Below are 11,882 nucleotides of genomic sequence, written 5' to 3' on the forward strand. Positions count from 1 at the left end.
GTGGAGGTAAGGGTGGAGGGTGGAGGTCAGGATGGAGGGTGTAGGTCAGGGTGAAGGTCAGAGTGGAAGGTGGAGGTCAGGGTGAAGGGTGGAGGTCAGAGTGGAGGTCAGGGTAGAGGTCAGAGTGGAAGGTGTAGGTAAGGGTGGAGGTCAGGGTGGAGGTAAAGGTGAAGGATGGAGGGTAGAGGTCAGGATGAAGGTCAGAGTGGAAGGTGGAGGTCAGGGTGAAGGGTGGAGGTCAGAGTGGAGGTCAGGGTGAAGGTCAGGGTGGAGGGTGTAGGTCAGGGTGAAGGTCAGGGTGGAGGGTGTAGGTCAGGGTGAAGGTCAGGATGGAGGATGGAGGTCAGGGTGAAGGTCAGGGTGAAGGTCAGGATGGAGGATGGAGGTCAGGGTAGAGGTCAGAGTGGAAGGTGGAGGTCAGGGTGAAGGTCAGGGTGTAGGTCAGGGTGAAGGTCAGGGTGAAGGTCAGGATGGAGGATGGAGGTCAGGGTAGAGGTCAGAGTGGAAGGTGGAGGTCAGGGTGAAGGTCAGGGTGGAGGTCAGGGTGGAGACAAACCCTGGACCAGTCAGAGCAGTAGGATCCCCAGCGCCACCAGCTGGATGGTTCCTGTTACTACAGCAACACATGGTCACAGTCTGAAGGATAAACAGGAAAGTTATTTATTTATTTATTTATAGTTTTATTTTTTAGTTTATTGAACAAAACGTTTTCAGTTTAGTAAATATATAAATACAGTCAGACGTCTCTGAGCTGAGCAGAATCAGACAAACATGGAAAATACAATCATTTCATCAGTTAATTAATAATTGGTTTTTAATGATATAACTCAGTGTCTCTTTAATAAAGTATCTTGAAGGTTTTATTGTGTTGGTGAAACATAAACTGACAATAAATGAATAACAATAATTAATTAATATTAATAATTAAAAGCATTATGTCCAGATATCTCTGTCATTAGATGAGGAAGTGATCGATACGTTGATCAGTGACCGTCTGGATCCAGAGACATATATACGTCTATGTATATATGTCTATGTAACATAGACATACACTATATTACCAAAAGTATTCGCTCACCCATTCAAATGATCAGAATCAGGTGTTCTAATCACTTGGCCTGGCCCCAGGTGTATAAATTCAAGCACTCAGGCATGCAGACTGTGAAACAAGACATTTGTGAAAGAATGGGCCGCTCTCAGGAGCTCAGTGAATTCCAGCGTGGAACTGTCATAGGATGCCACTTGTGCAACAAATCCAGTCGTGAAATTTCCTCGCTCCTAAATATTCCACAGTCAACTGTCAGCTCTATTATAACAAAATGGAAGCGTTTGGGAAAAACAGCAACTCAGCCACGAAGTGGTAGGCCACGTAAAGTGACGGAGAGGGGTCAGCGGATGCTGAAGCGCATAGTGCAAAGAGGTCGCCGACTTTCTGCACAGTCAATTGCTACAGAGCTACAAACTTCATGTGACCTTCAGATTAGCCCAAGTACAGTACGCAGAGAGCTTCATGGAATGGGTTTCCATGGCCGAGCAGCTGCAGCCAAGCCACACATCACCAAGTGCAATGCAAGGCGTCGGATGCAATGGTGTAAAGCACGCCGCCACTGGCCTCTAGAGCAGTGGAGACGCGTTCTCTGGAGTGATGAATCACGCTTTTCCATCTGGCAATCTGATGGACGAGTCTGGGTTTGGAGGTTGCCAGGAGAACGGTACATTTCAGATTGCATTGTGCCAACTGTGAAATTTGGTGGAGGAGGAATTATGGTATGGGGTTGTTTTTCAGGAGCTGGGCTTGGCCCCTTAGTTCCAGTGAAAGGAACATTGAATGCTTCAGGATACCAAAACATTTTGGACAATTCCATGCTCCCAACCTTGTGGGAACAGTTTGGAGCGGGCCCCTTCCTCTTCCAACATGACTGTGCACCAGTGCACAAAGCAAGGTCCATAAAGACGTGGATGACAGAGTCTGGTGTGGATGAACTTGACTGGCCTGCACAGAGTCCTGACCTGAACCCGATAGAACACCTTTGGGATGAATTAGAGCGGAGACTGAGAGCCAGGCCTTCTCGACCAACATCAGTGTGTGACCTCACCAATGCGCTTTTGGAAGAATGGTCAAAAATTCCTATAAACACTCTCCTCAACCTTGTGGACAGTCTTCCCAGAAGAGTTGAAGCTGTAATAGCTGCAAAAGGTGGACCGACATCATATTGAATTCTATGAGTTAGGAATGGGATGGCACTTCAGTTCATAGAATGAGTAAAGGCAGGTGAGCGAATACTTTTGGTAATATAGTGTATATACAGACGCCTCAGTGAGCGCTGCCGCCTACTGGAGCCGCGTGCCTACAGGGCGGCCATCTTGGAACAGGGCCACTCGCTCCTACAGTGCATTACATCTATGGACGAATGGTGTTTCTACACAACAGTGATCATAGATCGCTCAGTTGTCAAGCTATTGTCAGGAGTTTATTTGTTTGTCAAACGTCAGACATGACAGACAGACAGAGAGAGAGACAGACATGACAGACAGAGAGAGAGAGAGAGACATGACAGACAGAGAGAGAGAGAGAGAGAGAGAGACATGACAGACAGACAGAGAGAGAGAGACATGACAGACAGAGAGAGAGAGAGAGAGAGACATGACAGACAGACAGAGAGAGAGACAGACATGACAGACAGACAGACAGAGAGAGAGAGAGAGAGACAGACATGACAGACAGAGACGGAAGAAAAAGCCAGACAACGTTCAGGTGTGTTCAGGTCTTTAATGCATTGCATTTGAATATAATAATAATATTAATATTAATAATTATATTGTTATTACTATTCTTATTATTACCGGTATTATCATTATTGCTATTATTATTATATTAATATTATATTATAATAATTCTATCACTATCATCATCATCATTATTATTATTGTAGACATAGGACCTGCTGTCTCTGTTGAGTATCAGACCGTCAGAGCAGCTAGCAGGACCTTACAGGATCAGGACTTTGTTCCTCGTGGCCGTCCAGCTCCTCAACTGCCACCACCCCCTGATCAGTATCATCATCTCTATGAATGAAGTGATTTGATTGATTCCAGATATTCAAACTAAACAGCTTCTTTGAATTACCAGAGGGTTAAGTGGCAGAACTTTGAAATATTCAAGGAAAGAACATTAACAATCCCCCCAGAAAAATATTTACAAGAGTATTTACAAGCCTTTCATGAACTGGGGCTAAAACCCTGACAGAGAACTGTTCTGCACAGTCTCCTTCTGTGCTGCCACTCTGGTATTTGAGTGAGGTAGGTTTTACAACGTGGTGCAGCCTAATTCTGAGGAAGACAGACACCACTAGTTCCAGTAGGTTAGGATGGTGGTTGTCAAAGCCACATTATGTGTCTCCAGCATGTTCCCTGAGCAAAAACACATCATCTGAGCCAGTCTCCTCACGGACCACATGCATGACCTCTGACACCTTAGAAGCCTGCCCTGAGTGGCCCTGGCCAATCACTCGCTCTGCTGATGGAATCATCAGCCACCATTATTTTTGAGCACAAGTAGGTGGTAGCTCTCATCAAGTGAAGAGGGTACAGCGTCTGTCACCAGGCTGCCACGGCACACATCGCAAGACAGCCTTCTTAGAACCTGCCCAACCACAAACCCTGCAATGTTGACCAGAGCATTGTCCACAAGACCGCCAAAGCGCCTGGGAAGGTAGCTGTGGTCACACACGAGGGCTGCAAAGTTAACAAACGGGGGAGGAAGTTCTTCTGCAGTTTGGGCAGAGGACATCTGGACAGCAGACAGAGACACCATGTCATCCTGAGCTGCCACGTTGCCTAGCTGCCACACCGGATCATCAGACACCAGAAGATGCCCTGGAACTGGCCGGCAGAGGGATCATTGCTCCAGCCCCCTTAAGGGAAAAAAACAACACACACCCACACACTACAATCACACCAAAGATCTTTTCTTATTGTTTTTTAAAGGCTGTAAAATGTGAACCCTACCCGATGCTCTGATTGAGCGGTAGGTGCAGACATACCGCTGGACTTGGAGCAGCTCAGGAACCATCAATGTTGATCACAAACCCGATGACAGACAGGTACCTGAAAAAAAGAGAAAGGTTTATTTTCCCCAGTTGTATTAAAACAAAGACACCTCGAGGAAGCACCTAGGAATGTTGTTCATTGAAAGAGGTAAACTGATGTGAAACAGCAAAGGGTGACAGGGACGGCCACAGTCATAGACCTTTTGCTTCCATGGTGGGTAAACTGTACTGTACGGCCTATTTACTGGGAACAGAATGACTGTGAGCTTCTTACAGGTTTGCAAACCTTACTTTCTTTTCGGATGCTGAACCAACTATAGGAACATTATTAAACCAGAACAGGGACAGCTTGAAGCTAGAACATGCAATACATGACACCTGCATGATGTTAACACGGTACCATAGGGTTAGGGTTAGGGTACCACACATACCATTGACACCTGTAGGACCTGACAAACACTAAACAATTCAAATAGAAAAAAATGCAGACAGCAAACAAACTGGAACAAGACACATCATATCACATACACATATATATCATACAAACTCCTTGTCCTCACATATAAATCCCTTCATGCCCTTGCCCCCCAGTACCTGTCCGACCTTCTCCATCTCCATCCCGGACCCTGCGTTCCTCTGATTCTGCTCTGCTCTCCATCCCCTGTACCAGACTACAGACCTTCGGTGACAGAGCCAGCTTTGCATCCACTGAAGTCAGCCACCTTTGGAAAATAAAATGTAGTCATTTGACCGCCCCAACCCCTTCAGAAATAACCCCCAAAACCCCAAAATAAACAGAAACTAGCATATGTGAAAGCTCCAAATGTATCAGAACACAGTGTGTGATGTGATGTGAGCTTTTAAATTGGTAATTTTCATTGTCAGGTCTAAAGTGGTATGTGATGGCCACACCTGTAGCCACACAACCAACTTGAATGTCGGTAACCCTCTGCACCTACATGGTATCCTTATTTACCACACACTAGTCCAGCTCGGACCCTCACAATGTATTTAACAATCAGGCAACATGGACAATACCGTTGCAACGTATGGGGATGCGGCAGAGGGAGATGTTGAGACTCTCTCAGGAAACTATATGCCTTGGGACCATGAAGGTGTAGCGTGAGGGCAAACTCCCTCTGCTCCCTGGTGTACTCATGGCCCTTCTGTGCCAAGAAGTCTACCCGAAGATCTGAAATTCAGTAAGCATAAACGTATTAGTACGACTTTAAATAAGAAGAAAGAGAGTTTAACACAGACTATAAGCAGAAATGACCCATATAAAACATTCAAATCAGTATTTCCATCTCACCTGAGTAGCATTCAAGCCTGTCTTTCAGCTCTTCATTTATGAGGTTTTTCTCCCTCAGATCCTCCAGAAGGGCGAGCACGTTTTTCTTCGCCCTTCGCTCCCGGAGCATGCTGTTTCTCTTCTCCCGCTCCAGACTCTTCACTCGAGCCAGAGCTTCACTAAGTCTGGCCTTTAGACGAGTGGGACAAGCAGGCAAAGCATAACTGTGGTCCTGGTGGAAAGAGATGTTTATAACTCGTCACTCACTGATGTCGCTGGCCCGTATTCTTAATGTCATCCTTCAGTCCCACTGTTTGCACCCTGGACATGAGCAGGGACATAACACACTACAGTATGTTTTAATGTGTACTCATGTGTCTAAAGTGAGTGGCAGAGAGCAGATACAGGTTGTAATATGACCAGCGTGCTCTCATGTGTTGGAAAAATATTACATGTAAATACTCACAACATTAGAATGAGCTTCAGCTTCAGGGAGACGCTGAGGCAGGTCCACTGGAAGGCTTCCTTCTGCTCTCCTTGGAGCTTCTGTTGTCCTTGATGGTACTTGCTTCAATGGAAGAAACATAATACAACATTTTTAAAAAGTTTAGTGTAGAAGGTAGGTATACTGTACTTTACTCCTAAACATGCAGACAGAAAAAAAGACATAAGAATCATAGAAATGAATGAATTCTTCAGCCAAATGACACACATACCTTTTGTACCTTTTGTGACTGAGGTGGGAAGTTAAAGACAGATGGTTTGACTCCATGTCTCAGCCGGACAGTTTGTCCTGTCCTGTCAAAGTCCTCTGGTTGGAAGTGTTCACTGCAGAGCAACGACCTCTCAGCTGCCACAAAACCTTTCCGTCTCACTGCCAGCTCCCACTGTCTCTTTAAACTGCTGTCTTTGGGAAACCTTGAAAATATGAGAAACGTAGCGAGAGATAAAGAACAAAAAATAATTAATAATATAATGTATTAGCTCCATTAGATGCTGTATTCTAACAGATCAATCTGGTTTTATATCATGGATAGAGCCCGGACTAGAGGCTGAGGGGTTCTGTTCGTCCTGTCAGGGTTTATTTCACTCAATAACAACCTGCTCACACTAGATTATCCCTTGATTACATCTTACCTGTGAAAAGTGATCCCACGAGATCTGGTTTGTTTGCTCCGCTCATTAGAGCATCCATACGCGGCACAGAAGTCCGGCATCTTTTCTGTCAGAAGCTAGTCTGCTGATAACATTAAGTAGAATTTGTATTTGGGTAGTAAAACCATATTTTTATCATAGCTACATGTGTGACGTTTTTAACAAATCAATACGTTGAGAAATCGGTTCAAAATTCAGCGAATAATTCTACTTTGAGATTGAGGAGTACCTCTTTCCTTCGTGGGTTCATGTACCGCTGCCTCTGCTAGCCCTGTACCAAGATGGCGGCGCTTTAGGCACCTCCCTCCCATGGGATCGATCGCTTCTATTTTCCTCGTCGCCATATTGTCGCAGAAGAATGACGCACGCACACCCGGAAGTTGCTCAGAGCGCACGCGTCGTGTCTGCAGAGAACCGTGAGTTGTTTTCTTTCATCAGTTTTGATCAGATTTCGATGTTGACGTCGAGTTTGAGCGTTTCACTGTGAAGATGTTCCGGTTCCGGTTCGATCCGGTTCATCTCCGACCGAAGACGTTTTGTCTTTTAATCAAACTCACGGGGCTGCTAGCTGCTAGCTGTTAGCTGTTAGCTGCTAGCTGCTAGCTGCTAGCTGCTAGCTGCTAATGTTAGTGACTCGGAATGACGAGATTAACCTCCATTATCCTCATTAAAGACATTCGTAATAATAATAATAAATTCAGTCAATAGAATCGCAGCTCTACACACGATCTATAGATGTAAACAAATAATATTAAATATTAAAAATACGAACAATTAAATAATACAAGTAATAAATCTTCTAAAATATTATTGTAATTAATGTAAAAAGTGATTCAATGAAATCAGAACTTTCTAAACTAATACTGGTTCCACGTCAGCTGTTTGGTTCGTCAGCTGATGCTTCACAAGTAGAGACATCTGAGTTTATATGGTCCTCCTCTTCCTCCCTCTTCCTCCTCCTTCTTCCTCTTCTTCCTCTTCTTCCTCTTCTTCCCCTTCTTCCTCTCACAGATGGATCTTCAGACGGTGAGGGAGGAAGTGACTCCTCCAGGAGAACGACAGTTGAAAAGGAAACATGAGGAGGAGGATGAAGAGGAGACGTCACCCACCAAGAAGCTGGTAAGTTATTGATGATCAGGTGTTGATGAGTTATTAATTAGTTATTAATCATGTGTTGATGAGTTATTAATTAGTTATTAATCATGTGTTGATGAGTTATTAATTAGTTATTAATCAGGTGTTGGTGACGTTGTTGATCCGCCAGGTGACCGACCACAGCGTGAAGGTGGCCACTCATTATAACCGCCTGCAGGAAGTTGGTCTGGCGGCTCGAAGTCAAAGCAGAATTTTCTTCATGAGGAACTTTAACAACTGGCTGAAGAGCGTCCTGATTGGTAACTGATCATCAGTCAACACTCTTCATCAACGCACCAGTAACCTTCACAGTGAATTCAACATGATTTCTTAATCGATCGGCTGTTTGTGTGATTGACAGGTGAGATCCTGGAGCAGGTGCGTGAGGCGGGGTCTCGGCAGGTGTCTGTGTTGGACCTGGGCTGTGGGAAAGGAGGAGATCTTCTGAAGTGGAGAAGAGGAGGGATCAGTCACCTGGTCTGTGCAGGTAATCAGAGCTCACCTCCTCTCCACCTTCAAATAGAAGACGCTCAGTTCATTTATACATATTTCTATTAATATCTACTGCGTGTTGGAAGATCCTGAGCCTCCATGGGGTGTATCATCAGTAGATGCTCCAGGTCCATGGAGGGTGGTACAGTCCAGGTCCTAGTATCAGGTCTGGTTTCCTGTCAGTCACCCTGTGATGTGTCTTTACTTTCAGATATAGCAGGAGTGTCTGTGGAGCAGTGCCAGAGTCGCTATGAGGAGATGAAGAGGAAAAGTCACTTTAACGAGAAGATCTTCAGCGCTCAGTTTATCACGGCAGACTGCTCCAAGGTAGAACTGAACCGCCTAGATCAGCTCAAAGACAACGTCTGTAAACGTTAGGATGTCCTGACCCAGGTCTTTGTTGAGTATCTTATGTCGTATAGTTCCTCTTCCTCTTCTTCTTTCTGACTTTCATTTTCTTCCTCTTCGTCTTTGTTTTCTGGCATGGCCAACCTCCATTCAATCAGAAGATGTTTTGAAGCGACAGGGACGTGGTTTTGGTTCATGGTTGATCTAAAATCAGTAACTAGCAAAGCTCATTCTTGGCTGAAGCCTGGTACTGCTCAGATCATCTCCAGTAGAAGTGATGAAGAACCAGCTGCTCCCCTCTCGGGTTAACGCACTGACTTCCTTGTGTGCAGGAGGTTTTATCAGAGAAGCTTGATGACAAAGACCAGATGTTCGACGTCTGCAGCTGTCAGTTTGTCTACCACTACTCCTTTGAGAGCGAGCAGAAGGCCGACACGATGCTGAGAAATGCCTGCGAGCGTCTGAAACCCGGAGGTTTCTTCATCGGAACGACTCCAGACGCCTTTGAACTCGTGTAAGAACACAACTCAACGTATGCTGCTTCCTGACGGGACCTTTCTAGGTTGACTAACTGACTGCCTCGCTCCTCTCTCTGCAGGAAACGTCTGGAGGCGTCAGACTCTCTGTCCTTCGGTAACGAGGTGTTTAAAGTTTCCTTTGAGTCCAAAGGTTCCTACCCCCTCTTTGGATGTCAGTATCACTTCAGCCTTGAGGGTGTTGTTGATGTCCCAGAGTTCCTCGTCTACTTTCCTCTGTTCGAACAGTAAGATTAGACGTTGTTTTCAAACTGAAGACTTTTGTTAGACAGCGTTGTGACTCTTCTCTGATTATTTGGATCAGCATGGCGAAGCGTTACAACATGCGTCTGGTGGCGAAGCAGAGGTTCTCTGAGTTCTTTGAAGAGAAACTGAAGAAGGATCATCATCGCAGCCTCATGATGAAGATGATGGCTCTGGAGGTAGAACTGAATCATCAGTAATAAGAAATGTTTCCTCAAACTATTTAATCAACCACAGGAAGAAGATCTGGATGTAGGATTAGTCTGGATCTGATCATGTTGACGGCCATCTTGGATTTAGTCGTCTTTATCTTTCATAGTTTACTTTTAATTCTCACATTGAGTCAAACTGACACTAATTTTAAACATTAATTTAATCTGTAATCAGAGTGTTTGTGTCTTTAGTTTAATGTGAATCCAGGTGACAGTCTGGATCAGCACTGATCTCTGATCAGATCATTTGATCAGATATTACAGAGAGAACTACATCTATGGACAGTCTTAGCTAAATGCTAAATGCTAACTGTTTAAGTGTCAGTCAAAGGCCAGAGGTCAATAACTTCATGTAACTAGTAACGTTCTTAGCTGAGACGTCTTTAACTTCATAGTTATCTTAGTGACCGATCAGAGTGATGCTCCTTCTAATGTCAGATTCTTCCTCCTCATCTGTAGCCACAGGGCTAGTAGCAGCTAGCTAGTTCTGGGAGCTAACGCTAACTGAGATCAGGTAGGCTAACACAGGACAGGGTCTGTTATTAAAATAATGTCTGATCACATCAAGTAACACTCTCGTCTCATCTCGTTAACTCTTCCTCATAGTTTTTATCATCAGGTTTTAGTTTTAACTCGTCAACGTTTCATCTTCATTAACCACATCAACGTCCAGCACCATGTTAACGTGTTGCTTGTATATTTTTTAGCCGTTTCCGTGTGAGGATGGAGGTCGACAGGCTGCAGACAGCACAGGAGAGTACTGCCATGCTAAAGAGCACTGTGACCGAGCCGGAGTGAAGCCACCAGTGGTGAGTGGTCCTCAGAGCCTGGTCCTGGGTCCTGGGTCCCGTGGTCGGTCCCGTCCGGTTTGACGCTGTTGTTTGTCTTTTGCAGGGGACTCTGAGCAGATCTGAGTGGGAGGCAGCCAGTAAGTCTGATCCAGTTGACTCGTTGACTTCACACTGACACCGATCGGTATCAGGGTCGGTCCAGGCATTTCTAAAACGATCGGATCGGTATCGGGCTTCAGCCTCGTCTGATCTTATGTAGTTATTTATTTTAGGTCTGTTATAAACAAAACCAGGTCCCTGTAGCGTCAAAACGTTAATGTTACTGTTTTAATGAAAAAGAAGAAGTAGAACCAAAATCATGTGACTAAAGGTGACTTTGGTTCTTCTTCTTCTTCTGCATCTTCTTCTTGAGTTCCTGGCAGCTTTGACGTTAGCCAACCATCATTAAATCAGAAGCAGAAGTTTTGACACTACAGGAACGTGGTTTTGGTTTCTGTCCGACTACTAAAGCTCATTCATGGCTGAAGCCTGGTCAGGACTTAAGAAAACTCAACAAAGCTCACGTTTTTTACTCTTAAACAAAAAGCTGACTCCTTTAATCAAATCCAAAACACAACAACAAACCAACTCCCTGTTTCTGAATGAGTCTAAAACTATCAAGAGTTTAAATGACGTTAGGTCACAGAGAGAAGTGTCACCTGATCGTTGAGTTAATTACTCAGTCTGGGTCACTATTGGAGAACTCATGGCTGCTTTTAATTAAACACAGTCTAAAGAACTGATTTAATGAATTTCTTCTCATATTTATTTATCAGTTTTCTACATGTATGAAGTAAATCAGAGCTGATTGTAGAGCTGTAGGTACACATCCATAGTCTGAGTGTTTAGTTGAATCTGTGTATAATATTAACCTTTATCTGTTGCTGTCTTCTGTGCAGGTATCTACTTGGTGTTTGTCTTTCAGAAGATGTCCTGATACTAGAAACCATCTCACCTGTTCAGTGTCAGCTTGTATTTATACTTTGTTTCTGTTTCATTTGTTTTGTTCTTTTTTTGGATAAATCACCTGTTTGGGCTCTGATGTAGAAATAAATGCAGACTACAGCCACTCAGAGTTTTCTTCATTAGACGTCGACCTGGAACATTTAGAGGAACATTTTATTAGAACCTTGTCTTGCTGGTTTCTAAACTCTCTGGTCTGCTCCAATAACTGAACTAAAATACAGTCAGGTCCATAAATATTGGGACATCAACACAGTTCTAATCTTTGTGGCTCTATACGCCACCACAATGGATCTGAATTGAAACGAACAAGATGTGCTTTAACTGCAGACTTTCAGCTTTAATTTGTGGGTGTTTACATCCACATCAGGTGAATGGTGTAGGAATTACAACAGTTTGTATATGTGCTTCCCACTTTTTAAGGGACCAAAAGTAATGGGACAGTTGGCTGCTCAGCTGTTCATGGCCAGGTGTGTGTTATTCCCTCATTATCCCATTAATAAGGAGCGGATAAAAGGTCTAGAGTTCATTTCAAGTGTGCTATTTGCATTTGGAATCTGTTGCTGTCAACTCTCAATATGAGATCCAAAGAGCTGTCACTATCAGTGAAGTAAGCATCATTAGGCTGA

At 44.2% G+C, this 11,882-nt stretch overlaps 2 protein-coding genes across 6 annotated transcripts; one reads left to right on the plus strand and one right to left on the minus strand.

Moving 5' to 3' along the window:
- Positions 1 to 2,770: 2,770 nt before the first annotated feature.
- LOC311501725 (THAP domain-containing protein 6-like) lies at positions 2,771 to 6,766 on the minus strand. Of its 5 annotated transcripts, XM_084563708.1 has the most exons (9): positions 6,725 to 6,764; positions 6,478 to 6,580; positions 6,057 to 6,258; positions 5,807 to 5,908; positions 5,362 to 5,572; positions 5,088 to 5,241; positions 4,644 to 4,771; positions 4,044 to 4,107; positions 2,771 to 3,914 (listed from the first exon to the last, which is right to left on the minus strand). In XM_084563708.1, the coding sequence occupies exons 2-8, from the start codon at positions 6,555 to 6,557 to the stop codon at positions 4,082 to 4,084; spliced, it is 903 nt and encodes a 300-aa protein (XP_084419834.1). In that variant the 5' UTR covers positions 6,558 to 6,580; positions 6,725 to 6,764; the 3' UTR covers positions 2,771 to 3,914; positions 4,044 to 4,081. The 5 variants fall into 5 exon arrangements, with proteins under 5 accessions (XP_084419834.1, XP_084419833.1, XP_084419831.1 ...); XM_084563707.1 differs by lacking the exon at positions 2,771 to 3,914 and having other exon boundaries at positions 3,953 to 4,107; XM_084563705.1 differs by lacking the exons at positions 2,771 to 3,914; positions 4,044 to 4,107 and having other exon boundaries at positions 4,286 to 4,771; positions 6,478 to 6,577; positions 6,725 to 6,766.
- An 84-nt stretch (positions 6,767 to 6,850) lies between these two features.
- rnmt (RNA (guanine-7-) methyltransferase) lies at positions 6,851 to 11,359 on the plus strand. The gene is made up of 11 exons (XM_084563702.1): positions 6,851 to 6,911; positions 7,507 to 7,614; positions 7,760 to 7,889; positions 7,991 to 8,116; positions 8,333 to 8,448; positions 8,802 to 8,983; positions 9,068 to 9,232; positions 9,310 to 9,427; positions 10,168 to 10,269; positions 10,355 to 10,388; positions 11,190 to 11,359. Exons 2-11 carry the CDS (start codon positions 7,507 to 7,509, stop codon positions 11,225 to 11,227), a joined length of 1,119 nt encoding a protein of 372 aa, XP_084419828.1. The 5' UTR covers positions 6,851 to 6,911; the 3' UTR covers positions 11,228 to 11,359.
- Positions 11,360 to 11,882: the final 523 nt, after the last annotated feature.

The sequence above is a fragment of the Chelon labrosus genome (genome assembly GCF_963514085.1).
Source record: "Chelon labrosus genome assembly, chromosome: 16".
In the NCBI taxonomy this organism is placed as follows: Eukaryota; Metazoa; Chordata; class Actinopteri; order Mugiliformes; family Mugilidae; genus Chelon; species Chelon labrosus.